This window comes from Oxyura jamaicensis, chromosome 1 (assembly GCF_011077185.1).
Source record: "Oxyura jamaicensis isolate SHBP4307 breed ruddy duck chromosome 1, BPBGC_Ojam_1.0, whole genome shotgun sequence".
In the NCBI taxonomy this organism is placed as follows: Eukaryota; Metazoa; Chordata; class Aves; order Anseriformes; family Anatidae; genus Oxyura; species Oxyura jamaicensis.
Genome location: NC_048893.1, coordinates 118,457,108 through 118,484,642, shown reverse-complemented (window position 1 = coordinate 118,484,642; position 27,535 = coordinate 118,457,108). Strand labels below are relative to the sequence as shown.

The 27,535-nt window shown below is 33.9% G+C and overlaps 1 protein-coding gene across 10 annotated transcripts in view; it reads right to left on the bottom strand.

Annotated features, from left to right (window-relative positions):
* DMD (dystrophin) overlaps positions 1-27,535 on the bottom strand; it is a 1,227,136-nt gene that overhangs the window by 561,158 nt on the left and 638,443 nt on the right. For all 10 annotated transcript variants that reach the window (XM_035333326.1, XM_035333348.1, XM_035333385.1 and 7 more), the window contains one exon: positions 17,628-17,778. In XM_035333326.1, the coding sequence (XP_035189217.1) occupies positions 17,628-17,778 (151 nt within the window). The remainder of the gene's footprint in view (positions 1-17,627; positions 17,779-27,535) is intronic.

Below are 27,535 nucleotides of genomic sequence, written 5' to 3'. Positions count from 1 at the left end.
TTCCCTTCGCTTCCCTTCCCTTCCCTTCCCTTCCCTCCCCTCCCCTCACTGTGTAGAGCATTCAACATAGAAATATCTGTCAGATTTTGAAAATATTAATTTACTAAGGTTTAAAGTAGGTTGCAATTGCAAAAAAAAAATAAAAATAAAAATAAATAGCAAACATGAGTAAGATGATCAAAATGACTGCTTGGTAGTTTTTGGCTTCTTAACAAGTATGGAGCTAATTCTGATCTAATTGGCACTGAGTTAATAAGATGTGAATACATTGCATAAAAGGGATGCCTTCATCTGCTTTTCCCAGTAGATGCTGTTGGGGAAGGTGTAAAAGTTCTTTAGTTTTCCCAAATGAATCCAGTTTTGGTGACTGAGAAGACAGAGCCATTGTTTTAAACCAGCTATTCTGTTTATTTTCTTTATTCAAATGTGTTATTTGTCATTTGATGCTAACCAAGTATTTAGTCATTCTGCTTAACTACCTTCTTTATGTATACTAGTTTTGCAGTAGTGAAGACAAAATGGAATAAATCAGATATTACCTTCTAGATAATTTGTATGGAATTCCTTTCACAGGTATATAAAATATGTGTAAATAGTAGTGCTTGGAAAAGGCAAAGAGAAAATACAACATATTTATGAATGAGTCTTTGCTAGAAGAGAACATTCATATCTTGTATCTATGAGCTTTCTTTCTTGTATTTGTTCCAGTCAGGATATAGTGACCTTTCTCACAATTCATGCTCTTAATGATTCAGAAAGTTGAACAATATATGTCTCATTATTTTATAACTGAGTTTAAATGTCAATATATAAGGGCACTGGTTCAACTGCAGAACCCATATACACACTATTATAAAGGAATGAGATATGATTAAGTATTAGGAAGGGATAACAGCTTTAGGATTAGGTGTGAGAAGTCATTTAGTATGAATTTGTCTTAGCGTATTTTTCTTCAGCGTATGAACTTGTTTTAGAATTCTGCTAGATTACTCAATGAGAGTAGGGAAACCTCTTGCTTCTGGTGTAATTTTAAGAACAAATGGCTATTAACTTTCCTAAATGAACAATAGTTCTCATTCTGTTCCTTGCTGTTGTTCATTTCTGAACAACATTTTCTTCTTAATTGTAAGTGGAATGGAAGTGGTACAATAAAGCATTTACTTGCATAATATTAAATGATCTACAGAGTGAGCAGCTATATCTATTCTTTACCCTTCCCCCCAAAGCAAAAGCTATTTCAATAAGAAAGAAGTTCTAGCTACTATTTTTGGGGCAGAATTGTATGTCAAAGCTGAGTGAGTAGAAAATTAAGAATGACATAGTTAAAATACTTTTTTCTTAGTATAATACTCATATAAAATATTAAGACAGGTACGTTAAAGGGAAACATATTTGTCCACTGAGTGTTTACTGCATTAAAAACTTTGTATTCTCCAGCTTCAAACACAGTTAGCAGATGACTACTGACTTTCTGACTTTATGGGATCTTCATAGTAGTGAAAGGATTCAGCATGAAAATTATGGTTTGGTGGCTAATTGATCGCCATTTCATTATATATATTTAATGTTGGTATAGGTCAGATTTCCCTCACTTAGTATTTGGACTGCTGTTTTTTATTTCAACATTGATTTTTATTTAACTTAAATTTATTTTTCAATGCAATTTTATTACAGCATAAATTAGAAAAGATATATCCCTTGTTCACTGTGTATGCACAGATCCACTGATTTATTCTGTAAATAAAACAACATAAAACTTTATGACACCTGTTGTAATTGCTTTAGGTCTGATGTCAAAGACCACTGCCAATGACCGTTTTTCTTTGAATCAGACTGTTGAGGTGCTCTATAAAGCAGGTATGAAAATTAATTTCTAGATTGCTGTGGTGTTCAGTGATTATTTTTTTAAAGGTCAGAAAGTCCTGGTTTCTGGCAAATTTTCTAGACCTAAAATCACTGCTGAATTATTTCTTTTATACATGTCTGCTGCAATTAGGGCAATTCCTGAATTCCTGAAATTTTTGGAAAGATCCTTTATGATACACCTTCAAAAAAAATCGATGACTTATCTTCTTCAAAGCTTCAGGTACTTCCATTGTTCTAAGACTGCAAAATAGCAGTCATAGTAGAAGTAGATCTTTTCTAGGAGAACACAGAAAGATAAAATGGCAAATCTAACAATGCACTTACTCTAACGGCCACTTTCAAAAAGGTATGTTTTCTTACTGTATGTCACTAGTATATTGCAAAATCAGCTGTTTGCCTTTCCATTGAGTCTCATTTTTATCAGGTGTGAAGATTTAAAATTACTTTTGTCATGCCTCAGCATAGTCTCAGCATTCCTGTTTAACTAGCAACTAATTTTCAATAAAAAAGGATCCATAGATACAGCCCCATGTTTCGTATGAACAAGCAAACAAATAACAAAATCATAAACCCCAACTCCTACAATTTATCTTAGGAAATTTTCTTCATAGTCCATGTGATTCTTAAATTGAGGAGGAACACATCTACACAACTGACTCTAACACTAATTTATGGAAGTACATGGATGAATTGCAGGGAGACATGACAGTTTATTTTTTCCTTACTTTTGGTGACTTGCTTGACACCATTTAAATACTTTCATGCCCAGGGATAGGAAACAGGACCAAGTCTCTCAAAACTCTGGTCATCCTGTGAAGGATAGATTGAGGAGATCAGATTCCTAGATAAATTTCTTCCAAATAGAAATGGTATGTCTTGACCACTCATTTATGAGCCAATTCCCAGAGAATTTATAAAAGAAGGCCTAAGTAGAAGGAAAAATAAAAATAAAATCAGAGCACTAAGAGCCCACACATACTGTCAGCACATAGAATGACATTCACTCAGACCTCTACTATAACCATATAGAGGTGGTAGCAACATATGGTATCCAGCAACTGAAGTTGAAGCAGTAAGGTGACACATTGCAGCAACTGGAACTAAAAACTAACTTCCAAGGCTTCTATGAGGAAAAAAAAAATGCATACTTAGGCTCTCCCTCAAAGGTGCATTGTCCTAATTTTCAGAAATCAATTAGGCACTTATGTTCATATTGAAACATACATAAATTCTAGGAAAAAATGCAAGATTTAAGCATAGCATACTTTAAGAAACTATTTCCACATTGACATCATAACATTTTTGAACCAGTAGCTATCTTAGCCTTCATTTCTGACCTGTTCCTACCACATTTTCTGAAGTTTGTTGTGAGATTTCGTCATAACTCAATATGTCTCCTATATGTATCTATGTACCTTGCGTATCTTGCCCAACTTTTTCTTCTAATCTAGCCTTGTAAGCTTTCTTCAAGGAATGATTTATTCAAGGTATAAAAAGTGTTACTTTCATATGTGAGAATTATACTACAATATTGTTCTCCTAGGAGTCATAAACAGATCAGAGTCCAGTTTGTGCTATGAAAAAAGAAATATGAACCTCACTGGGACTTTTAATCACAATAAGCTGGCACTGAATTGAAGATCCATTTTGTATCACATCCCACTGGGCTAGCAAAAGTCTGTTTGTTTACAGTAGTTTAATTAAAACTTTTAGCAGTAAAAAATGATACTGAAGGTGCTGCCCAGCTTTCAATTAAACTTGGTCTTACTCCAGAGAAAAGCTAAATTTGTGTTTTCAAATCAATTGTTTGAAACACAGTTGCTTCTAAATATGTTTCAGTGTTCCAATATTGTTAGGAAATACCCTTACAGAACTTGAAATAATTTTATTCTGCACATTATTCTGTGGAATTCAAGAATAGTGTAATTTTAACTCTGATGCAGTCTTACTTTTCTATCAATGACTTCAGCCTGCACAGATCTGCACTGGTATGTTTATTTAATTACAACATAAATTAGTGAAGCCACTATTAACTTAATTACTGATTTAAACAGAATAGTTACCCAGAAAACAATGACAAAAACAGACAAAATACTGTTCACAATGTCAATCCATGTAACAGGCTGGTGAGATTTTTTCAATGAAAAATAATCTCAGATGGCATGAAGTACAGTTAAGAAAGCTTAATCTTACCTCCCTGTATGCCTTTTGGAATTTTGGGTGAGGGGTAAGACTTAAGTAAAAAAGCTTTTGATCTTGATTATATCTAGCTTAGGCCTTCTGCTGACTAGGGACAACAGGATAATTGGCTATGAGACAATATACATTTTATATACACTTATGAGACAATATACACTTTTTCCAAACTTTTTTTAGTTATGAAGATTGGACAGCTTTTATATTCAGTAGGGTATGGCAGATGATTTCTGATTCATGCTAGTATTGCATATGTTGGAGTGACAACCATAGTGGATTGGAAATCTTGAATGGAGGGGAAAACTTTGTCTCTCAGACAGACAATGGTCATTGTTCTGAACTACTTTAGTGGCAATGATATAGTGGGAATGATTTTGTTTTAAATCACACTTACTGCTGAAGAGGTACTTCAAAAAAAATTCCATTCAGAAAGGGAATGTTCCCAATGTATGTTAAGACTGCAAACTCAGACAGATAATGCATTTTATGCTGAAATATGGACATTAGATACTATTTGCTAAATTTTTTTCAGTACTTGACCTGTTCTGTCATTGATCAAAAACTGTTGGTAAATGTATAATCAGAAACATTTGTGGAAATCAGCACTACATGCTTTCATGTCAGACAACTGAGATCTGAAATTTTCACTGATATAATCACAGCTGTGTAAGACTGAATATGTTTGAATGCATATGGCATCACTTGCTCCAGCTTTTTGTTGTCAGAAACTTAAAATCTGCATTAGACAAGTTACTGGCAAGCAAAGTTTATCTCAGTTCCTAATATTGTGATTGTTCTATCTTGCTACTTAAACTGTTTTTATATTCTCTTGCATAATAATCCTAAATTATTTCTTCAACCCTTTTATCTGAGAATACTTGCGAGATGTCGGAGGATAAGAGAGAGCAGAAAAATCTTAAAGATCTTAAAGAAATATTAAAAAGTATAGATACCTATGAACAAAGATCATAAGGACTATATGGTAGCGTACAAACCAATTCCAACAATCAATCTAACAATGACACAACAATAGATTCAACAGGGATTGAATTAACTGTAATAATTTAAATATTTACTAAGAGCAGTCAAAATTGGAAGTTTCACAGTTACACTTGAAATATTTATCTTGATGCTTTAAAGTTTGATTTTTTTGATTTTTTGATTTATTTTTTTTTTCCAGTTGTGAATTTTGGACAGAAAATTACTTCATCTACTCTTACATTATTTCATCACTTGCTTAATATGACTTCCACCAAGCAAAATATGTTGTTGTCAGTTTTTCCCTCCTTTTTTTTCCTATTTTTAATTCATTCCACTTATTATTCTACATTTATCAAATGAAAATATGACAGAGGCTATTTTACCTTAAATATAACTTCTCTGAGAAGTGAGGAAACAGAAGTGTTCCTATCCACTCCTTTACAGCATTCTTACAATTTAATCTCAGTCCAGACTGATAGTCCAGTATCCGAAGTGCTCGTATTCAGAGATTCTAATTTTGCTAATATATAATTCTTAATGTTTAAAATATAACACCTTAGTTTCTTAAAACTTATATTGACATAAATGTTTTTTTCTAAGCAAACCTTTCATTTACACTGACTAGTCTCCAAGGTTTTTAGGAAATCTGTTGGAGCTTGAGAGAACTCTCTTACTCTTAATTACTAAAAAAAAAAAAAAAATCTATTATTTTAATTCTTAAAAATCTATTCTTCTTTTAATTACTACTACTACTACTACTACTACTACTACTACTAATACAAATAAGTCAGCCCAATGCAGAATAAAGCTCTTACAGAATTTGAAAATTAGATTAATAATGCAGAGGACCCATCACTGGTAAAGAAATACATATCTGCAAAGAGAAAACCAGGCAGAACATAGATCAGTACAATGAAAAACGTACAGCCTACATTTAGGAATAAAGAATGCAAACCTCAAAGCCTTAGGACTCTTATAATGGAAAACAACAATTCTGAAAAAGATCTGAAAAGAAAAGTGGACAGAGGAAAGTGGTAAAGAATCAGTTATGCCTGGGGTTTTCATTGTGACACAGACAAAGGAGTTAACAAAATTCTTTGAAGGCATATAAAGAAACAGGGAGGCTATACTTCTTCTGTGTTTAAATGATATAAGTGTCACTGAAATTCTGCACCCACAATACAAGAAAGATGTCAGAAAAGACGGACAAAGCCAGGAAAGCAAAGACACCTGCAACATAGGTTTAACATAATGAGTACTATACAGCTTTTACATTACACGTGGACTGATGTTATACACTAAACAGTATTGATTAGTCAGCTCATTTATTTATGAATTTATTCAAACAGAGAATATGGTTTTGTGAAAAACCCACAGAAAACTGGCATTCTAGTGTTTCCTGTAGCTTTTAAAAATAAACTAGAATTCTATCATGGAAAAACATGGTGACCTAGACGTAGTGCCAGCTGCATTTCAAATACATATCTGAAGTATAAACATCCAGCTAAATAACATTAGCTTTTAGTTTAAACAAAGACCTATTTATTAACATGAAATATTCAACATATTCCACTGAACTGACTTTTTCATGGATTTTTTGGGATTGTGGAGAAACAAATAGATAAAGTATATGTACTCTTAAATTATTCACTTTTACACTAAAATGATTATCAGGATGATATATTTATTCCTCTAACCATTCTTAATGCTTAGATTAGACCACCATAAGTCTCATTTTTATTAGTCTTGTCCATCAGAAAAGAAGCTACAGTAATAACTTCAACAGATCCATAGAGTTTTGATATAAACAAATCAGTAACAGAATAAAGTCTTGGCTATACATTAAACACTACCTCTATTTAACCTTTGCTGGTTAATAATTTAGGATTTGCAAACTGTCGAAGTTTTCATGCTCCAAAAGCATTATTTCTGCTAGCAAGAGCATCAAATGACCAGAATTAAGTGTTGGATTGCTTCTCTTTTTTTAAAACTAAATTTATACTGATTGGGTCATTACAACTTTATTTATATATATATATATTTAAACAAGCAAACACAGAGATAACTTTATCATCCTAATTTCATTGATGTCATGTTTGGGCAAAGTCATTGTGTTATGCAAACTTACGAAAACACTCCTGTTATCATCTTGCAGAGCGCTCAGACGCTCGTACATTCTCACATAGCTTCCCTTGCTTATGGCAGCGTTGGAGAAAGGTTTTGAGAATCATGAGTCAGTCATCGCTGAAGGCATTACAGTTACAAAAGAGGTAATGAAATAGGATAGTGACAGCAAATTTAGAAAGTACCAGAGCAGGTTGTATTTGAGGCGGCTTAAGGTTACAACAATATTGCAAGGTACTTTCACAGGTGTGTGAGTTCCTCTTTGTCTCTAAACCCTGAAATGCTCAGGAGTAATGTAAGGGCAAACAAAAGATGCTCAAGAAAAATAAATGTTTGTTTATGCTGTCAGTCATCACAAATGGGAATGTGTCTTCCAAAAATCAAAACAGAGTTTAAGTATTATATTATGTGGCTCCCGTATGCTAGAGTAACCACTTCAATAGAATTATATAGTTTTGACAATGTTGTAAAATCATGATAAATGAAAAAAAAATATTAAAAGTAATCACAGTAAATATTTTTATTCTATTCCTATATTCCCTCCTCTGTATTCATCTCAAATGCAATGATTGCAACCCATATGATTGTAGCTCTGAGCACTTGAGGGAGGGCCCAGACAAAGTACCATTAGAAACCCGACTTGTCCTGAGGTCTGTATGGTCTGATAAAAACACAACAGTGCTTAGTGTTATCAACAGCTCTGATTCAAGAAATACCAAATAATCATCCATTCAGAAAAGATTTTAATGTGTGCTAAGGATTGTGCTAAGGATGGATTTTTTTTAAGAAGTGTTTGAATGGTTTAGCCAAATTTGAAAGAACCATGTTCTCTGGAAAATTAGTTTTGTTTTTTTTTTTTCTTCTTTTTTTTTTTTTCCTTTTTTTTTTTCTTTTTTGTCCTCCCACTCCCCTTTCTTAGGTTACTCCAAAAACCAATTTGACTTTGAGGACAAAAGAAAAGGCTTCAATTCACTAAAATACTGGTGCTAAAATAACATCACATAAACACTTATTAGCAAACCTTTGTCAATAAACACCACCATTGGCATACAATATACAGAACAGATGTTTTCCATTTCAGCTATATATATATATAAAAAAAAATGCTAAAGGAAAATGTCTTGTGCAAATAATTTCAGATAGGCACCATGCTCACTGCAGAAGTACAGAAAAAATAAAAAGTTTGATCACTATTTTTTTCTATTTCACAATCTCCAGAAACAAATTGTGATCTAATGGCTCCACAATAGCCAAATGGAACAATATTTGGTTTTCATTTTAAATGTCTGAAGGGACTAAATCATGTGATACTGGATGAATGTCATGAAAAAATAAAAGCCAGATAACTTAGCAAAAAAAAAAAAAAAAAAGCAGTAGCTGGCATTAACATGTTTTTAGAGTCTAGCTACTAAAAGGGAACACAGAAATGCCCTGTCTTACTATGGAGGGCAAAAGAAAATAGCTTATCTGGTGCCAACAAATCATGAGAAATAAATAAATAAAACTGATCACTTGCTTATATAAAATAGCACCTATTTTTCCAGCTTTCAGTAAAATAAATTTTGTCAGAACTTTCTTACATAACACAGGTGAATAATAGTTACAGTTTCTGCCACACTAATGGGAAATTAACATTAAGAACCCTCTCCTCATCTTAGGACCACAGAAACATTCTTATTACAGAACCAAATCATTTTCTGATTATTTTAACTTCACTTATAACAGCTGATTTTCATTGTACACTTATGAGCAGATATTGTAAGAAACCTCATACAATGTGAAAATAGCAGATATCTTATATCCTAATATAATAACTGTATATTGGAAAAGCTGCTCTAAATATGTTCTCTTCCATTTCTTCTTTCCATTCTAGCATTTCTGATGGGACAGAGTCCTGTTTAGATTAACTTGGTGTAAGGGTTTGCCCTTACACCAGGGTTTGTCTCTTCACTAAGAAACCCTCAAGAAACTATTCTGAATTTTTCAAAGGTTTGAGATACGTAAATATCAAATTTAACATAGTCAGATGATGAGGGCAGCAGTCTATCACAATGTTGTTCCAACTGATGCATAAACTGGAATTTGCCACACTCCGTCATTCATTACACTCCATTAAATCATTCAATTAGAACATAAGCTTTTAAATAATTTGAATCTGTAAAGCAAACACATATTTATTTCTCCTTTTCATGAGAATCAAAGCACAATTATTGTTTGAACCTAGAAGATACTCTGCAAATGCAGAAAACTTAGACTTTTTTTCTTACTATAATAGTCTAATTATTTCCATTATGAAAAGTCAAACAGATTAAAACAATTCTGAAGTTTCAATAGTTTGTTGGGATTTTTGTTTGTTTGTTTGCTTGTGAGCTTTTATTTATTTGTTTGTTTGTTTTCAATCAATGCAAGCTATGATTTTGGGTGAGAAAAAAAAAAAAAGGAAAAAAGGATGTTATTGGGTGCTTAGAGGGGAACAGGTGTAGTGTGAAAACCTTAGTAAACAGCTGAGAATTCACACAAAAGAGAAATACCTTATAAAGATTTCCCACAGTTTAAGACATTTCAACTGGAACTTACTGATAACTACATGACACAAATGCCTATGAATTCTAGCTTCAATACTTCCAGAACAAACTGGAAATATAGTTTAACATTTTTATTCTCTTCTACTACATGCAGTGAAACATTCAGTGAATTTTATCTTTGTACTGTGGCAAAATGTCTAGCCCAATTATGAAAATTTATTCCAGCACAAATACATTACTTTGTAATGCATTCTGGCTAGCATTGGTGCTGGTTCACTAGCAAGCTTTGAATATTCAAAAGCTGTTGAAAGATGCATAAAAGGGAGGAAGGAGCACACCTGAAGTAAATTCAATCTTAAATATTTTAGGTTCCCACACTAAATTTACCAATCAAATATGAACTTTTTTTTTTTTTTTTTTTTTTTTTTTTAATCTCAGAAAGGTCAGGGGACCTTCATCCTAGAAGTCTTTATCCTTCATTCTGTCCTTTGCCTGTACGGGAAAAACACCAGCTCAAATATAGATGTTTGCTACAGATCTGTGTTGGTGAGATGAATCTTACTTTCATAATACTTAGTAGGAAAGGAATATGTTGGAGGTTTGCTGTAGGGCAGAAGTAAATATTTAAACAACTCAAGTGTGTTACTGCTATTTCCACACCTGCTACATTCTGTCTCTGTATATAACATAACACCTTACAGAAATAAATGAAATAACAAGATCATCCTAAATGAACAATAACTAGTAAAACAGTCTAGAAAAAAACTCCATCCTCCAGGATTAACCCATGACTATTCAAACTCATACCCAACTCCCTTGACTCCTCTCATTGTACCAAAAAAAAGAAAAAAAATCACAAATAAACACATTCAAAAAAATAAAACCCACAAAAGCAACCAACTAACAAACCAAACAAAAATCTCCATACAGGTGCCTATAAAGGTTTTCAGTGAAAAGGAACTCACTGTAAAACTGAAAACACCTAAGTGTAAGAGACAAAAGATAGTTCGTCACAGCCTGACAAAAATTGACTTCCAAAATTAGGATGAATAAATTTAGCTTAATATTTTCCAGACAGTTTGAGGGCAGATGATGATCCTTTGCTATTTGCTTTGCATAAACATTAAGGACTTATACAATGCAGGGTTTGTTGTTTATTTGCTTGTTTTTAAACAGTTTACTTTTTTTAAAGCAACATGAGTTTATCTTATTGTTTTGACCAGTGTGCTTACTATGATGTCTTTATGGCCTTAGACTAAAATAAGATGATTTTGAAAATCAGTGTATGATGGATAGAATCTGCAAAATCTGTTGTGATGAAAGATTCAAAATAAGGTCAGTACAGCTATCCATGAAAAGGGCCACAGCAAAACCTTTTTACGTGACTTTATATAATTAATCTGTGTAGAATGTTTTTCCACCAAGAGTCTTACCTTTCCCTGATTGTTTCAAGCAAACAATTTTTAATGGCTAAATTCTCACATCAGAAGACCTAGGAAGATACCCAGGCTGCCCAGTCACTAACTGACACAAATCAAGTCTCGTAAGTTTGTATTGTTGGGTCTTACATTTACATCTATGCATCAGTACCCACAGATTCAACCATGTGCTATACTGATTGCCAGATTCAATGTGAGAAGTACTTTTGAAAGAAGCAAACAACATAAACATTTTGTTAGGCAAAAGAACCAATATCATCCTTCTTCAAAGCAGTCATCCATTCAGTCACTCATTTTTCAAACTTCCAGGAGATGTTCAGATTAACTGCATTCATACCATGGCAAAAACTTTTTTTTTTTTTTTTTTTTTTTTAAACTAAACTGTATTATCTGTACACATCACTGACTTTAAGTATTATAAATAGCCCTGAAACTAAGCCAGATTCATTAGCATGTTAAAATCACATTCTCCATTTCCTCTATCTTGTATACACTTCTAAAAAATGTTTGCAAAATTGGTATAGACCTCAGATGCCCTTCCAGATACCCCTATGCCAGTACTCTAACCTTCTCAAATGAACCCCCAAATAGCAAGGCAGTCACAATTAGGTACCAGGAAATCTGTACCAGGAAATCAGGAAATCTTGACAGATCTGATCTTAGACAGATCCTCTCTAAGAACATTGTTTTCTTCTAGACAGAGAAAATGACAAGATTATGCATTTATGTTAAAAAAAAAAAAAAAAAGGTAAAAGACATCACTATGCGTCTATGCATAGTAGTTATAATAATAGTTATTTCAAAGAGTTTCATAATGAAATGTTTGAAACATTCATCTAATTAAATTACTCATGATAATTAACTTGGTTATCTGAATAAACAATGCCAGGATTTACAATAAGATCTGAATATAAGCAATGAATTCTTAATTACTGGTACAAGAGTTGGCAGAAACAATTTTATAGCCTTCAGACATCTTAATGTCCCACTACATGTAGCAAAAACTTACATTAAAGTAGGATACAGTAAATTAGGAATGAAGAATTATTTACACCAGTGTGCAGTAGAGAAGAATTAAATATCTGATGTAATTATGAAACAATTCTTCTTATAGGTTAATACAACAAGAAAATATTTTTACTATAAATTCAGGATAAGCTAGTTCAATATTTCATCATTGCCATTAGTAGCAGCAACAATTGTGAGGAATCTTATAACAGTAAATGAAAGTTTTTAGGAATTACGTATATCCAGAAATGTAAGGATGTGTAAAATTATAAGAACCACTATACTAAGAAACAATAATAGCAACAACTACCAAACCAAACCAAAGCAAACAAACAAAGCCACCTGTATCTATTTGCAAGGCAACTTGATGTTTTTGTTAATAGTGAAATATTAGCCAATAATACATTGCTTCTAGAATAGTGCCATATATGAACTTGCAATGTGGAGGACATTGTAATATCTTAATTCTAATTACAAACTCTGCTGAAAGAAAAATAAAATAAAATAAAAACAAAACAAAACAAAACAAAAAACTAAATTGGTTTCTCATTCCTTCCATTTCTCCTATTTCTCTGGAAAAAAAAAAAAAAAAAAAAAAAGACAATAGTCAAAACTGAACCAGATGGAAGAAAATTGATCTAAATGGACAAAAATGAACCATTTGGATCACAGTGGATCCCAAATGGTACAAGGAGTATTGGGGATTATCAGCACAGTGGGGAAATAAGTCTAAAACACAAAATGTAAATGATGAAATCTACAATCATTATATAAAAGAGTTTATTTTCACAAGCTTTACATTTGCAAAAATTTAGAGCATGCTATCTACCCACTTCCAATGTGTTTTTGTGGTATGAGATTATGTGGCCTGAAGTACTAAAACATTTGTTTTCTCCTATATCCTCTGATTCTATTTGTGCTGCATTCCAGAAAGAACTGTTTAAATTTAGTGGTTATTAACTCATCAATATCCATATAATACAATTTAGATATAAAAGAGAAAAATTATAGCATGACCATGACTTTTAGCACAGAAGCCTGGATGCTCTGTATTTTTATTTATTTATTTATTTATTTCTTACAACATCTGCAAAGTTCCTGACATTATACTGCAGTTGAAGGAAAGCCTAAGGAAGGATGAGTCATTCAGAAGCCTTTTTCAGACTTGGATAAGTACTCTAAAATGTAAATGTTGAACAATTCAATGTATGAACAATTTAAGAGAGACCTGTAACTGAGCACAGTATGCTCAGAAGGCAGAGTATAATTAATAAAATTGCCATCTGATAATTTCAAAATCTCACTGGTTTTAAGGTCTTCTGTGATCATAAAATGTAAACATAATTTCCTTGATATTTATGTCTGTAAATGAAAGTACAAAATTTAGTAAATATTATAGAAAAGTAATATTTTTGAAACATTTAAATTATAGAAAATTAAAAAGTCCAGTCCTTGCCCATCACTTACCAGTCACAATAGATGAACATCATGAATGCAGAGAAATAGTTTCACAATTCAGATCCAATTATTTTACTATTTAAAAACAAAACCCCAAACAAAACAAATGGACACATACAAAATTCCAAACAACAGATGAAATAATAAAATTAAATTAAACCTGCAACCACAAAGTCTACACTAAATAGAGATAGACTGCTGACCAATTCTTAATACCAGTGTAAGGAGTAAATATTTTAGATGTTGTGTATTTTTGAAATAAGGATACTAATTTTAAATTTCCAGACAATGATTCAGAAACTTATCAGTCTAGTTCTGATACTTTTGAAGAATTTGTGTTTTTATAGCAGTCAATTTAGCATTTACCTATGGTACCTGAACACCATGTCCTCCCACAGACACACACACACCACAATAGTAATTCTTCTTTGCCTCTTCCCTGCATATAAAACTGGCAGCAAATTCCAATGTAACCTGTATTTTTTATTTTTTAATGAAATATATATTGGGGTTGAAAGGCAGACCACAAGAGTAAAATTGAAATGTTGACTTTTGGACAGATGATTGCAAATGATATTCTAACATTCAGCCATGGTAAGATCCAACCCATAAAGTGTAACACCTGAGTTACCTTAATGACAGTATGGATGACGTCTCTGATGGAATAATATTGGGCTATTTTGAGAATCTGTGTTTTAGAATGGGGCATAGGCACAGGAAACAAGACACAGAAACAGGAATTAAGTGTCAAGTTGTCCAGCTATCATATGAGAGCAGATTAGAAAAATACAGCTTTACCAAAATGAGGTCCAACAGAGGACCTGACTGAAGCCCATAAGAACAGAAAGGAATAAATATCAGGAATCAGATAAAACTGAGCTACATCTCAATCTTGGCAAAAGAAAAAATGTGTATAAACTAAGTGCAAATGGAGGAAATTGAAGAAGTTGAAGTCCCAGTGAATTAGGAAGTGAAGAGAGAGAAAAACTTTTCAACCAGACTAATGAGAGAAAAAAAAAAAAAAAAAAAAAAACCTACTTTCATGAATGAGTTCAGTAAGTTTCAGATGAATTATATGAAGTGTTATCTGTAAAAAATCCCTTAAAAGCCTATGTTTTCTAATTATAAAAGTCAATTACAATTTCTTAAAAAGTGAAATGTGGTATTTCTTTTTCCAACAGCACAGTTCTGCACTCAGGAAGTCCTAACATTTTTTTTTTTTTTTTTTTTTTTTTTTTGCAATAAGAGTATTCAAGTATTCATGACCTGAAACGAAACAATTCTATTATTAGGTTTTGTTTACAATACAGTAGATGCATAAATGTTGTGTAATATCCTACTGCATTGTGTAGCAAAAAGGAAACAAACAAAAAAGAAATATACCTGAAATAATGTAATTATCTCTTAACCTATATTAACATAATCACCTAATCGTAGTGTTGACTGTTTCATTTTACATTAGCATTTGACTCCATGTATTTACTGAATGTTAATGAACATACTCATCTTTACTTTTCCAAAGTAGTCCTGCCTAGAAATAGTACTACACATCTGAGTATTAGGTGTGTAGGTGTATTTTTTTTTTCCTAAAACAGTTTCTTATTCAGTATAAAACTATTCACTTGGTTGTTAAAAAAAATATTCAGACAAATCCTGTTAATTCTGAATATGGTTCACTGAGAAGCATGATCTCATCAATTAAATAAGTTGCTAATCTAGTAAATCAAAACACACAGCTGTTTTAACTTTTTAACCTAATGGAAATTCTAATGATATCTCCTGTCAGATTCATAGAAGCCTAATATGTTTCAAAAACAAGGCTTTCCTGCTGCATTGCACTATCAGCGTATGCTGTGTAAGCTTCAGACTCTTTCTGCTAACCAAAAAAATAAAGAGCCAGTAAAGAAAACTGTGAAAATGGAGCTTCAGACTAAACATTCTTTCATAAATAAATGCACAATAACCTTTAGTCTGTGTTCTTGCAGTTAGTTGGAATATTTTCAAGTTCGATTAATTTTCATCAGAAAGGTAGTTTTTACTGTTTTATTGAATTAAATGAAATTTTTGAGACATGCTGAGATTTCTAACACAAGGAAAAAAGAAAGAAAAGGCTTGATGGACTGCAAAAATAAAATTTTTGGTAGAAATCCATTCTGCTAGCAGATTGTCCAGAGAAATGGTAGATGGCGCTAGATGGCACTTTGGGCAACCTGGTCTAGTGGAAGATGTCCCTATAATGGCAGGGTAGTTGAACTAGATGATCTTTAAAGGTCCCTTCCAAACCAAACCATTATATGATTCTATGTTCAGATGTTTGCATTATTCTTATGTTTTAAATATATAAAATGAAACCTATTTCTTACATGAGAAGGAGGCTATGTCAAAGAGAAATGTAGAACAGAAGCAGTCTTGTTCTACAATGAAATGAAAAAAAAGCCCTCTTTATAGCAGGGCTTTATCTCGGGTTCTTTTAGTATGATATTCAATTCAGTATGAAGTTTCACCTCAACAGTGAGAAGAAAATAACATCTCTAATCCGTTGGGACTCTGAAATGTTCTAACACATACAGTACATTTATAACATCTATGACACATTAACTTGGTCTGGAAACCCTCAAAGATCAAGCTCTTCACAGAAAGAAAATATCCTTTTAGAAAATTGTTAGCAAAAATAGGAAGAAACACTTTTTTCACTGATCTGAGCATACATTTCAAACTGCTTGAGGACACTAGAATAGTGCAGAGAAGGGTGATGGAGCAGGCAAGGCCAAGCAGAAGAAAGGGTAAGGCTTTGCACTGCCATATTACTGTCTGTCAGATATATACTAGAGTGTACATTCACTTTTCAAATAAATGCTTAAAACTGTGAGACAGAAAGCCAAAATTTCAGTGGTCTGGAAAAATGCGAGATGTCTGCTACTTTTTATATATGCATTAGAAACCATCTTTATTCATTTTTTCATCCAGATCTTAGATTTGGTGTTCGATGTGGTGATGGTAATTCATAGAAAAATATTTGCAAACTATTTTAGCTTCTTCAGCTCAACATATCATTTAGCAGTTACATCATTTTTATACTTCATGATTTGTTTTCCTTTTTGGTTCAGCAGTATTACAGTCAAGAAATAGCAGCCTAAATTTTAAAAAGGTAGCTTTTAATATTAAAATCCAAAAGACATGATTTATTTATTTATTTATTTTAACTTTAGGCTATAGATTAGTAAAAGCCCAAGGACCAAAACTGTACCTTTAATGTCAGACAGAACTAACTTCTTTCAACCTGAAATCCAATAATTCAGTCTAGCAATTCAAATGTACAATGATCAGTTTAACTGATTTTTCTTATGCAGAAGTAAGAATTTATGACATGAAACCTGAGTTTAGTCAAGCCATTTTATTCAGCTGAACCTATCAACTTGCAAAATGTCAGTTTAGAATTAATTCTTCATACCCATTACCATTTCAATCATACAACAAAGAAATTAAATAAACTACCAAGAAACTAGAGTTATTATTTTCCTTAAGTTGCTCAAAGAGCTTGTAAGATGAAAAGCATACAAATTGGAACTGGACACATAGGAACTAAGTGGCTATTCTGTCACACTGCATTTGACAAAAAACATCCTCAAGGTTCTCTGATTAAAACATGAAACAGGCAAAATGAGCAAGGCACTTGCAAGACTTAGTTCATGAAATATTTCTTGTACAATTCAATGGTTAATTGCATTTCTTCCACAAGATTTAAAAATAAAGCCTGTTACTTTTGCTGGTTATAAACATAAAATGGAAATTAACGGGCACTTCAAATAAAGACCAAATGAGTCTGTAACTGTGCGAGTACTACAATATACCATATAATACCATATACCATATACTTAATAAGGACAACAGAAATATCTTACCATAATTGCCACTGAACATTCTACACCAGAAATCCACCTCAAAAGAACTGTAAAACTATACAGAGTATCCACACCAGCAAACTTCTAATTACTGCAGGAAAACAGGAAATGAGTTAATCAAACCATACCTGGAGAAATTGGTTGGTTTTCGCATGACCCACGTCTCCAGCCTCTATCTGTGCTCTTGACAGCTTCTCTTCAGTTTCAGTTAGCCAATGATTAAAGCTCTTCATGTCACAATGAAAAAGCCGCCACTTCTCGAAAGATTTGTCAAACCGTCTACAAACATAAAAGGACATGAAGTAAATATCTACTTATTGACACTTTATTTATTTACCACAGGGGAGAAAAAAAAAAAAAAAAAAAAAAAAAAAAGTATTTCTCAGATTAAATTTGTGTAATGTTGAAGGCATTCCATTCCATATTAAAATTTTTAACAGTTGTATCAAACAGAAACATGGTAGTACTTCTGAATAGTGAAAATATTGTTAAACATATGTGTCAAAAATCAGTCATCCATTTTTAATGTTTTTTGGTGTTTCAAATGAATTCCATGGTCATAACGTGTTTTCAGATACAGCTTTATAACCCACTCTAACTCACATCACAGGTTTAACACCCACAGGCCACAGTGTAACTGGGTATATGCCCATATACTTAGCATGAAGAAAACACTAGTACTGCTAAAATGCTCCTAACACAGTTCAGTAACTTGCCGTGGCTACCAACACTGCAAACGTTCTCTGTGGGTTAACATACTGGTTTTGTGTTGTGAACATATGACTACTTTCAGACCCCTTTTCAAAGGGAAAATAATTTAAAAGATCTGTGACACATCTGACCCACCATACCATAAGACAAAGGATGAAAATCAGTAGGCAGATTCTTGACATGCTTATTCACAAAATTTAGTCCCATTATGGTATTATGATTAAAGGACTTTTCTTTTGTAGAAATATGATTTATAATATTGTATGTAATTCAGATGCAAAAGATTACATTACTTATGAAATCTGGTTTTTTTGAGAGATTCCATAGAATCTATGTGCCCCAAATAATTCCAAGCATATAGTACAATTCTGCTCCAATTCTATGGAAAGAAACTTATTTTTTTGCCTCCCCAGTGGATACAAATGTCCATCTATTTTTATTGCAAAGAAAAAGAAACTACCTTCAAAGGACTTTCCACTTCTAGCGTGTAAACGGAGTATTCTCCTTCTACTTTTATTGAACACTTTTTTTATGGTTTTATGTGTTTCACGTCAATTTGAGTATTTGATAAAGATAGTTATACAAAAATAAAAATGTCTGAAATACAAGGATGACTGAAACAAAATTAAGACATTTAAAATATAATTTTGTACAATACCTAGGATGAAAAATATTACTTCCATGTCTACCAGTATACAATCCGCTACACACAAGACCATGTAAGCACTTCTGGCACTTTGGTAAATCTGATCTGTTTTTGTGCAGAGTTACTGATTAATCTTCTGGTTCAAGATCTGTTGACTCCAGTCAAGTATGAAAGACATGAAATGAAAACAGAATTTATTTTGCAGATGGCCAATGTTTTAAGGAATTCAGTTATCCTACATTTTGGGTTCCTGTTGACAAGATCACTAATCAGAGATTAGCTAGAACGCTTTGTTAGCATCATGCTACTGTTGTTTAGTTTAATATTCTTTCTTTGTAAGATTATAATACGTTTTAGGGTGTACTTAAAGGATAACAATAAAGATGCTCTATTATTTTTCCAGGACAGAATCTGGTTCTGTATGGATAAACTGTAATATTCAAACAATCATTAAGAGTTTACCTCACCATATAAGAATAGGTTACTAACAGGGAACACTGGCCATATCTTCAATTGTACTGACGACTGAGATTTGGGGGGGGGGGGCACACAGGGGAGGAAGACAGAAAATATAGATTTTTCTTTGCTTGTTTATATATTCTCAACTATGTTTTCACATTTTAAAAACTTGTAATAATATAGTATGAATAACATTAATCCCTTCATAACCATCTAAGTATGGTTATATACTTTCCTCATAGTAACCAGTTTTGATAAATAATACACTAAACTGAATTACGCAAGCAGAGACTTTGAATTTACTCTTATATTTACTATAAAATAGGGAAAATATAAGGCAAATACACAATTAAAGATCTATGAGAGTTTTTTTTTTATTATTTTTTTTTTAATTAAACAAAACAACAAACAAAAGCATTTGACCAAGGGAAGTAGTTGAGATAAAAGTACTCTGCCAGTTTGGTGATAAGATGGCCAAGGAGAGTGTTCCCCTCTCATAAAGAAGAAGGGAGATCTGGTAACATCAGGCATGGAGAAGGCTGAGGCACTCAACAACTTCTTTGCCTTGGTCTTCGCTGCCATGTCTCTTGTTTCTTTGAACATGAACATGAGGGCTGGGGGAGCAAAGTCCCTCCCACTGTAAGCAAAGAACAGGTTTGAGATCATCTGATGAAAATCCCAGGGTCCTGAGAGAACTGGTTGATGTAGGTGCCAAACCTCTCTCCATCAGGTTTTAAAAGTCATGGCAGTCAGGTGAAGTCCCGGTGACTGGAAAAAGGAAAACATCATAGCCATTTTTAAAAAGGGTAGAAAGGAAGACCCAGGGAACTACAGACCAGTGAGCTTCACCTTCTCTTCCTGGGAAGATCATGGAGAAGATCCTCCTGGAAACAATGTCAAGGCACATGTCAGTGGATAAGGAATTGGCTTGAAAGATGTACCAAGAGAGTTGCAGTCAATGGCTCTATATCCAGTGGAGGTTGGTGATAAGCGGAGCCCCACAGTGCTGTTTAATATCTTTATCAATGAAATAGACAATGGGATCAAGTGCACCCTCAGCAAGTTTGCAGATGACCCCAAGCTGAGTAGTGTAGTCAATACAACAGAAGGAAGAGATGCCATCCAAAGGGACCTGGACAGGCTGGAGAAGTGGGCCCATGTGAACCTAATGAGGTTTCAACAAGACTAAGTGAAAGGTGCTGCACCTGGGTCAGGGCAATCCCAGACATGAGTACAGACTGGAAGCAGAACCCACTGAGAGCAGCCGTGCAAAGATAGACTTGGGAGTTCTGCTGGACAAAAAGCTCAACATGAGCCAGCAGTGTGTGCTTGCAGCCCAGAAGACCAACTGCATCCTGGGCTGCATCAAGAGAGGAGTGGCCAGAAGGTTGAGGGAGATGATTGCCCCAGTCTGCTCTGTCCTTGTGAGGCCTCACTTGTAGCACTGCATCTAGGTCTGGAGCCTCCAGCACAAGAAGGATGTGGGGCTGTTAGAGCAGGTCCAGAGGAATGACATGGAGATAATCAGAGGGCTGGAGCACCTCGCCAATAAAAAAAGGCAGAGAGAGCTGGGGATGTTCAGCCTGGAGAAGGCTTCTGGGAGACCTCATTGCAGCTTTTCAGTGCTTTAAGGAAGCTTATAAGAAGATGGAGTGCAACTTTTTGCTCAGGCAGATGATAGGACAAGGGGGAATGGTTTTAAACTAAAAGAGAGGAGATTTAGATTTAGATCAGAGATTAGGAGGAAATTGTTCACTCAGAGGGTGGTGAGGCAGAAGAGATACACAGTCTTAGTAGCTAAAACTAAGAAATGGGGGGGTGGGGGGGGGACGGGAGGCAGTGGGGGGGGTAAGGGGGGGGGGAGAGGCGACTTAAGAACAAGAATTAATTTACAGAAGGACTCCTCTAAGCTTTATGCACTGATTGTCCTTCCACAGGAGCTAAGTCTCTGTTCCCTACAATAGCAAGCTGTATTAACTTTTTAGTATACTGTGAGGCTGTTTATAAATAGTATTCTCCCATATTTTATTTTGGAATCCAGAACCAACCAACCAAGAAATTGACAGAAAATACCAAATTAAAAAAAAAAAAAAATCAGCACACAAACCCTGGAAAATAAAGACAGAGATTTATAGTAATTTCTGCACAATAGTAGTTGGTGGAATATGGCTGTTGAGGCATCAGATTGAATACTACAATACATTTTTCAAGAATAAGCAGAGTTTACGAACTCAAAATATTTTTGTTGCACACGTTAGAGTTTCATGTGAAAACATCTTATCAAAAAAAGAAAAGTATTATGGTAACCAGGTATCTCTTATACTGCTGTAACATCTTATACCACTAGAGCTTTCTTCAGTGTTCTCTTCCCTTCACACAATACAACCCTTTTCAGATAGCTAGGTATTTGAGTTTGCATTTTTTTGCAAAATCCTTTGCATTTTTTCTATTTATGAAGCAATGCCAATTGGAGACATGCCAGTTTTCAAAACATTGTCTGGTAAGTGGTCTGCTTTTCATTGCTGTTATGAAACCTGGCCATAATCACAATACAACTCTTAATGTTCAAACTGCCGGGAAGAAGCACCTTAAAATTTCTAAGAAATTTTATGACAGTTCTACTTAGCTACAGATGAACTTGGGAGTTGTACAGAATCTGCCACGTGTGTTGCATTTCTTAGCATCATTGTAAACAAAGACTATTTATCTAATTAAAAACTGTAGTCAATCACCTAACTCATTTATTAAAATGATCATGATGATTTTTCAATTATCATGCTATTTTTTAAAATTAGACAAAACTGAAAGGCATTTTTTTTTTTGTAACCTTACTTTTCTCTGAATTAAATGGAAAAGTCTTATTTTACATTTAAGAATATCACATGGAAAAATAAAGTTAAAATCAATTTCTTTTGGTCCAGTATGGTTTCTCATTTTGAAAATTACATTAAAGCAGAACTCCTCCTATTCCTTAGGAAATGAAATTACTTTTCTCAGCATGAGGAAGTATATCAGCAGCTTAAATGCAAAAATTCAGTAGGGGTTGATATTAATATCATGGAATTTGCATTCCAACACTTGCAGATTGAATCTCCCATCACTCTCCATTCTTCTTCCCTTTGCTTTGGATACTAAAAGTTGCAAGAAAAAAGACAAAAGTTGCAGGAAGAAGATAAGTACAATTAAAACTTACAAGTTGAAATACTAGTGCTTGTTATTCAGGTCTCAAAAACAAACAAAAGTTTGCTACCCTTCGTAAAATAAGTATTAAGCATCTAAGCATCAGTGGACAAAAAAAAAAAAAAAAAAAAAGTGAGAATTTATGGACAGGTAAATGCACTAAAAAATCACTGCTCTTTAGGTGATTAGCTGTACTTGAACACTATCATGCTGACAAGAGAAATTTTGTTGCTGCAGTGGCAGCTCCATTCTAAATGGAATGGAAGGGAATGCCACCGTGCAGCTTCGTGCTCACACTGTTTTAGGAGACCGCCTCCAGAACACCACCCAAGTATACCCAAGTGAGAACTCCCCCTGCTAAATCTGTGTAATGCAGTATTTTATACACAGTACTACTTTAAATAGCTTTTTAAAATTTAAAAGATTTTTTTTTAACCATCTGCAGTCCTGTTACTATGCAATAAGATCAAAACCCACACAAGCAGAAGAGTAAACTCAACATACATTGAGTAACTGCTAAGATGTTGTTGAAGTCTTGGCACAGCAGAATGTAGATAGAAAAAATTCATAAGTGATTACATAAAAGAGAAATCCTCTGAGAACTACGAAACTTCATGAAAACTATGTCTTCCTCAAGAATCCCCAACCACACATTTTGGAGGCTAGGAAAATTGTTACAAGCCTCACAATTCTTAAACTCTTACCTAGGAATCCAGCCTTGTTTCCAGTCAGAGACAAATCATCGAGCTAAAACAAACAAACAAAAAAGTGTGTATCCGCTCATCTGTATCTTCATCTACTAAATCCCTTTCCCTTTGATGACCGCATGTAGAAATGGGGGCAGATAATAGGTGACTGTCCAGTATCTGGGCAGTATTTCCTCTTTATTTGTTACCCTGTCCTGTTTTTCTTAGCATACACTTGATAAGAAGATAGAAGAGAACATGCTGAAGCCAAGCATGAAGTTCCATGTAGAATAGACTAGACTAGATTCCAGACTAGAATGGATGACTTGCATAAATTGGTAATAAAAAAAATAATGGTACACCTGCAAAACTTTTCTATATACACAGCTCCTTCAAGACAGTGCTTAACATGTTCCCTTCTCGGATGTCAATTTCCTTTTTTCTCATTAGCAAATAATTGATTTTTTTTTTTTTTTTGTGGGGGGGGGGGGGGGGGGGGGGGGAATGCAAAAAGCAACCAAAGGCAACTCCTGAAGCAATATGCAATGCAGTTTACATTAAGCTATAAAAATATTGGCACTCTTCCTTCAAAGATGATCACTCTCCTAACTCTTAAGACTTGACTTGGAGGGGGAAGAAAGCAACTCAGAAAACAACATCAAATTAGGTATAAGCAAAAACTGAAATTCCTTGGTAGTATTGTACCTGATATTGCACAGCTATTTACAGATGTTAAATCAGATATGATTTCCATGGAACTCTATACAATGTAGTTGTACTTGATGTTCCAAGTCACAAGGCTGGAATTTTTTGGAAGTTATCAAAATGAAGATGAAAAACTTTTGAGTAAAGGAAATTCAAAAACATTAGGCAGGGTGTCACAGAGCAAATAATCTTAATTTTACATCTGTGTCTCAATTTGTTCCTTGAAATTTTGATATAATTCATTGTTAAATTGTGAAATCCACTTCTATGATCTATTCTGCTTTAGCAAAGCTTCACAGCCAGTTGGCCTACATGAGAAAGAACACTATTAGTTACAAAATTTTCTAAGTGTCACAACTTACGTCATTAAAAGCTTTATTGTTAAAGACTTTCAGTCTTCATCATATTGCAAAAATATTCAGGAAACTTTATTTCTATAGTGTTGTTAAACAATGTACTGTAGGATTATGTTAATATTAACCTAAAAATTATGCAATTTTGTTGATTTGATTCAGCACAATTAGCACCTTGTAAAAACACACAAAACTTCAAAGTAGTATAAATAATTATGTATTAGTGTGCGAAAGCATTAACTTTAATACTTAGGGCCACTCTTACAGATAATAAAACATAAAAACTTGTTTTTGTCAAGTATCTTCTGCAATTAAATTGCTTAAAGAAATAGCTAACCCATTTCCAGAGGATTTAATGTTTTCATTTTAATTGTCAGAATTTGTCTTTTGAGTGTTTAATTTATATTTAATTTAGATATCCTCACTGCATTTGGACTAAAAGTGATTATCTCATTTTAGACACTGATACATCTAGATCTTGCTCCCAGATTTTGCTGTACATTACAGGTCCATTCCAGGACATGGCTCAACTGTACACATTCCATCCACACCTCTATAACCTTACTTTCACCCACAAAATAACAAATGATCAGAAATAAAAAATAAATTGCAACTGAAATAGCCATTAGAACAATGCTATCCATCACTACCAAATGTAATTTATCTCCTCTTCCCAGAAAGCAGGTTCTGTGGCACAACATATAAATTACAAACACTATGAGCTGCAATTAAATTATAAACATTTTTCTGTCTTGAATTGTATTGAAGTTCTTGCCCCTGAAGTCTGCAACTCAATTTCCCATCATAATTTCTGCTATCATACCATTTAGCGTCAATCACTGTACCAAAGACAGACAATTAAATTATCTGTGAAAAAGCAAGATCATGTCAGTCATTGCTGTTTTTTTTTAGGCATGCAAATTCATTTTTATGAAAATAAACTTAATAAACTTAATAAAAATTACAATTGATTATTATGCTAAAACTCCATTTTGTTTTAATGGATGATGCATTTATAGTTTAAAAAGAAACACTTCACATAATTCATAAATCATACATTGTTCTTCTACACTAGGTAAGATTATTTACAACACATATTAATTTGAACTTTTTTCTTTTTTTTTTTTTTCTTTTTTTTTTTCCCCAAGGTTTTCCTTCATCAGAGCAGAGATGAAATGATGTGTTTTAGAGAACTTTGCCTAGGCACCTGGGTTTAAAGCAGGTAACTACTTTTTTTCTAGAGACAATAAAAAGCATTTGATTAATCATTTCCTAGGGAAGAGAGTAGCATATTCCAAGTCCCTTACACAAAATAAATTATTAATGCAATTGGTAATAACAAATTCCATAGCTTGCCAAAATGAAACTATAAAAATTGCCACAGTAAGAAATCCACCAATCACACATTTTAAAGAACATACATGAAAAGAACAGTTGCTCAATTTTACTGAAATCCTAATTAGCATATATGCCTACATACAAAAGGTATGCAGGCATCTCAACCTCATGATGGGTTAGAGTGTACGCTGTACTCCCAGCAGGATGTACCAATACCTTATTACTACCCACCTTATGGTATCACACAACTAAAAAAAACCAACAACATATGAAAATCACATTAAATTCTGACTAACCATTTAAGCCCTAAATACACCAACAAACTCTGCGTATTGCTTCACCCACCCAAACCCTTTGCAGAGCTGCTTAAGGCCAGCTCTGATATTGTCCAGCTGTATTACCTGGCAACAGGCTTTGGTGAGCCCAGCTACATAGCAAGAAAGAACTGTGAAAAGCCTCACCTGGGGTCTCTGCTCTGGGCTTTGTAGACATTTTTAAGCTCATGCCTTCACCAGGGCTACTCTGCAGTTATGCACTGGCATGCCTCCCACACACCACCTCTGGACACGGTGGGACAAGGCCACTGGGGAAGGTCCCTTCTCACAACACTCTACCCTGGACTCTCAGACAACTCATTTATACGGTTGTAATGCCCTCTGCTACTAGCTGAAGACTCAAAAGGCCTATGTGCTCTTATTTAAGCAATGAGAAAATATTTCTACTTTCCTTCAATATTCCCACTCCTGTCCCCATAGGGTGGTGGCTGGAAGGTGGGGTAGCTGGCCTGGAGGACACTGCCATTTTTCTGGCAAGCAGAGTTACTCTGCCTGGACTGCTCAACTGCACCCGTCTCCCACACACCAAGCAACTATTAACCTGAGTGTGTTAGACAGACTTCTAGAGAGCCACTTCCAACTTGGTTTCATCCAAACTGAACCCAGTTTGTGGATTTATTCTGAGCCAGAGCACAATGGACAGGAGATCTTGACCCAAATCAAAATACTCGTGGTTGTATTCCAAGCTAACACTCTGAAACCCAGCAGCATGTTCTGGTTAACCAGTTTTGCTGCAGATCAGATCCATTTTGGGACAAGACTGAACTGCACATATTATTATCACAGCCCCAAACCCTGATATCTGTGCAAGAAAACTTTGTGAGTGGTCCAGATTGAACATGTGGTGTATTCTAGCAACTGATAGATCAGCATTGTGGTGCCTGCTCTACTGCATTTCCAAGTCCTTCCTTTCCAGTTTGGAGGTGGATGTGGTGAGATAAATACATATATATATTTAAATTTAGAGCCAACTCATAATAATTGTATGTGTGATAAATTGGAAGACTAAATTAATAAATAGAAATGGTGGTTTCTACAGCCTAGACACAGAAACAAGTCAGAATCAAACAAGAAACACTCAGAATCATAGAAAACTGACAAGTCATGCCCAGCTGGGAGAAGACAGCTCTCACAAATTCCCCAAATTACTCATAATTCATAAATTAATTTCATTGAATCTGTGGCCCACAAAATAAGTATGTATAATGCAATATTGAGGGTATATATTACAGGATGTCCCCCAAGTATTTGTGTGTAATTATTATGAAGTATTTAAATCCCATAATTTCCCATGACAGAACTACAGATTTTCAGTTCAACCTGTAACGATGCATAATGTATCTTCCAAAACTGCCTTGTTCAATTCTCTGTATCCAGAGCCCATCTCAAAGTCCCTTTACAATGGTGGCTTCAGAGCAGAAGGAATAACAGAAAACTGATTATACCAATTTATGCTAGCTGCTGACTCCCTGAGCCTGAAAGATGTTGTAGACATACACCTTTTATCCCATTTAATGTATGGCAGATGTGTTCAAAAATATACATACTGGCATAAGAAAATCAGTCTTCCTAGTATCATTGAAAATCACAGTAATAACAGAGTACTTAACATTACCTTCCTAA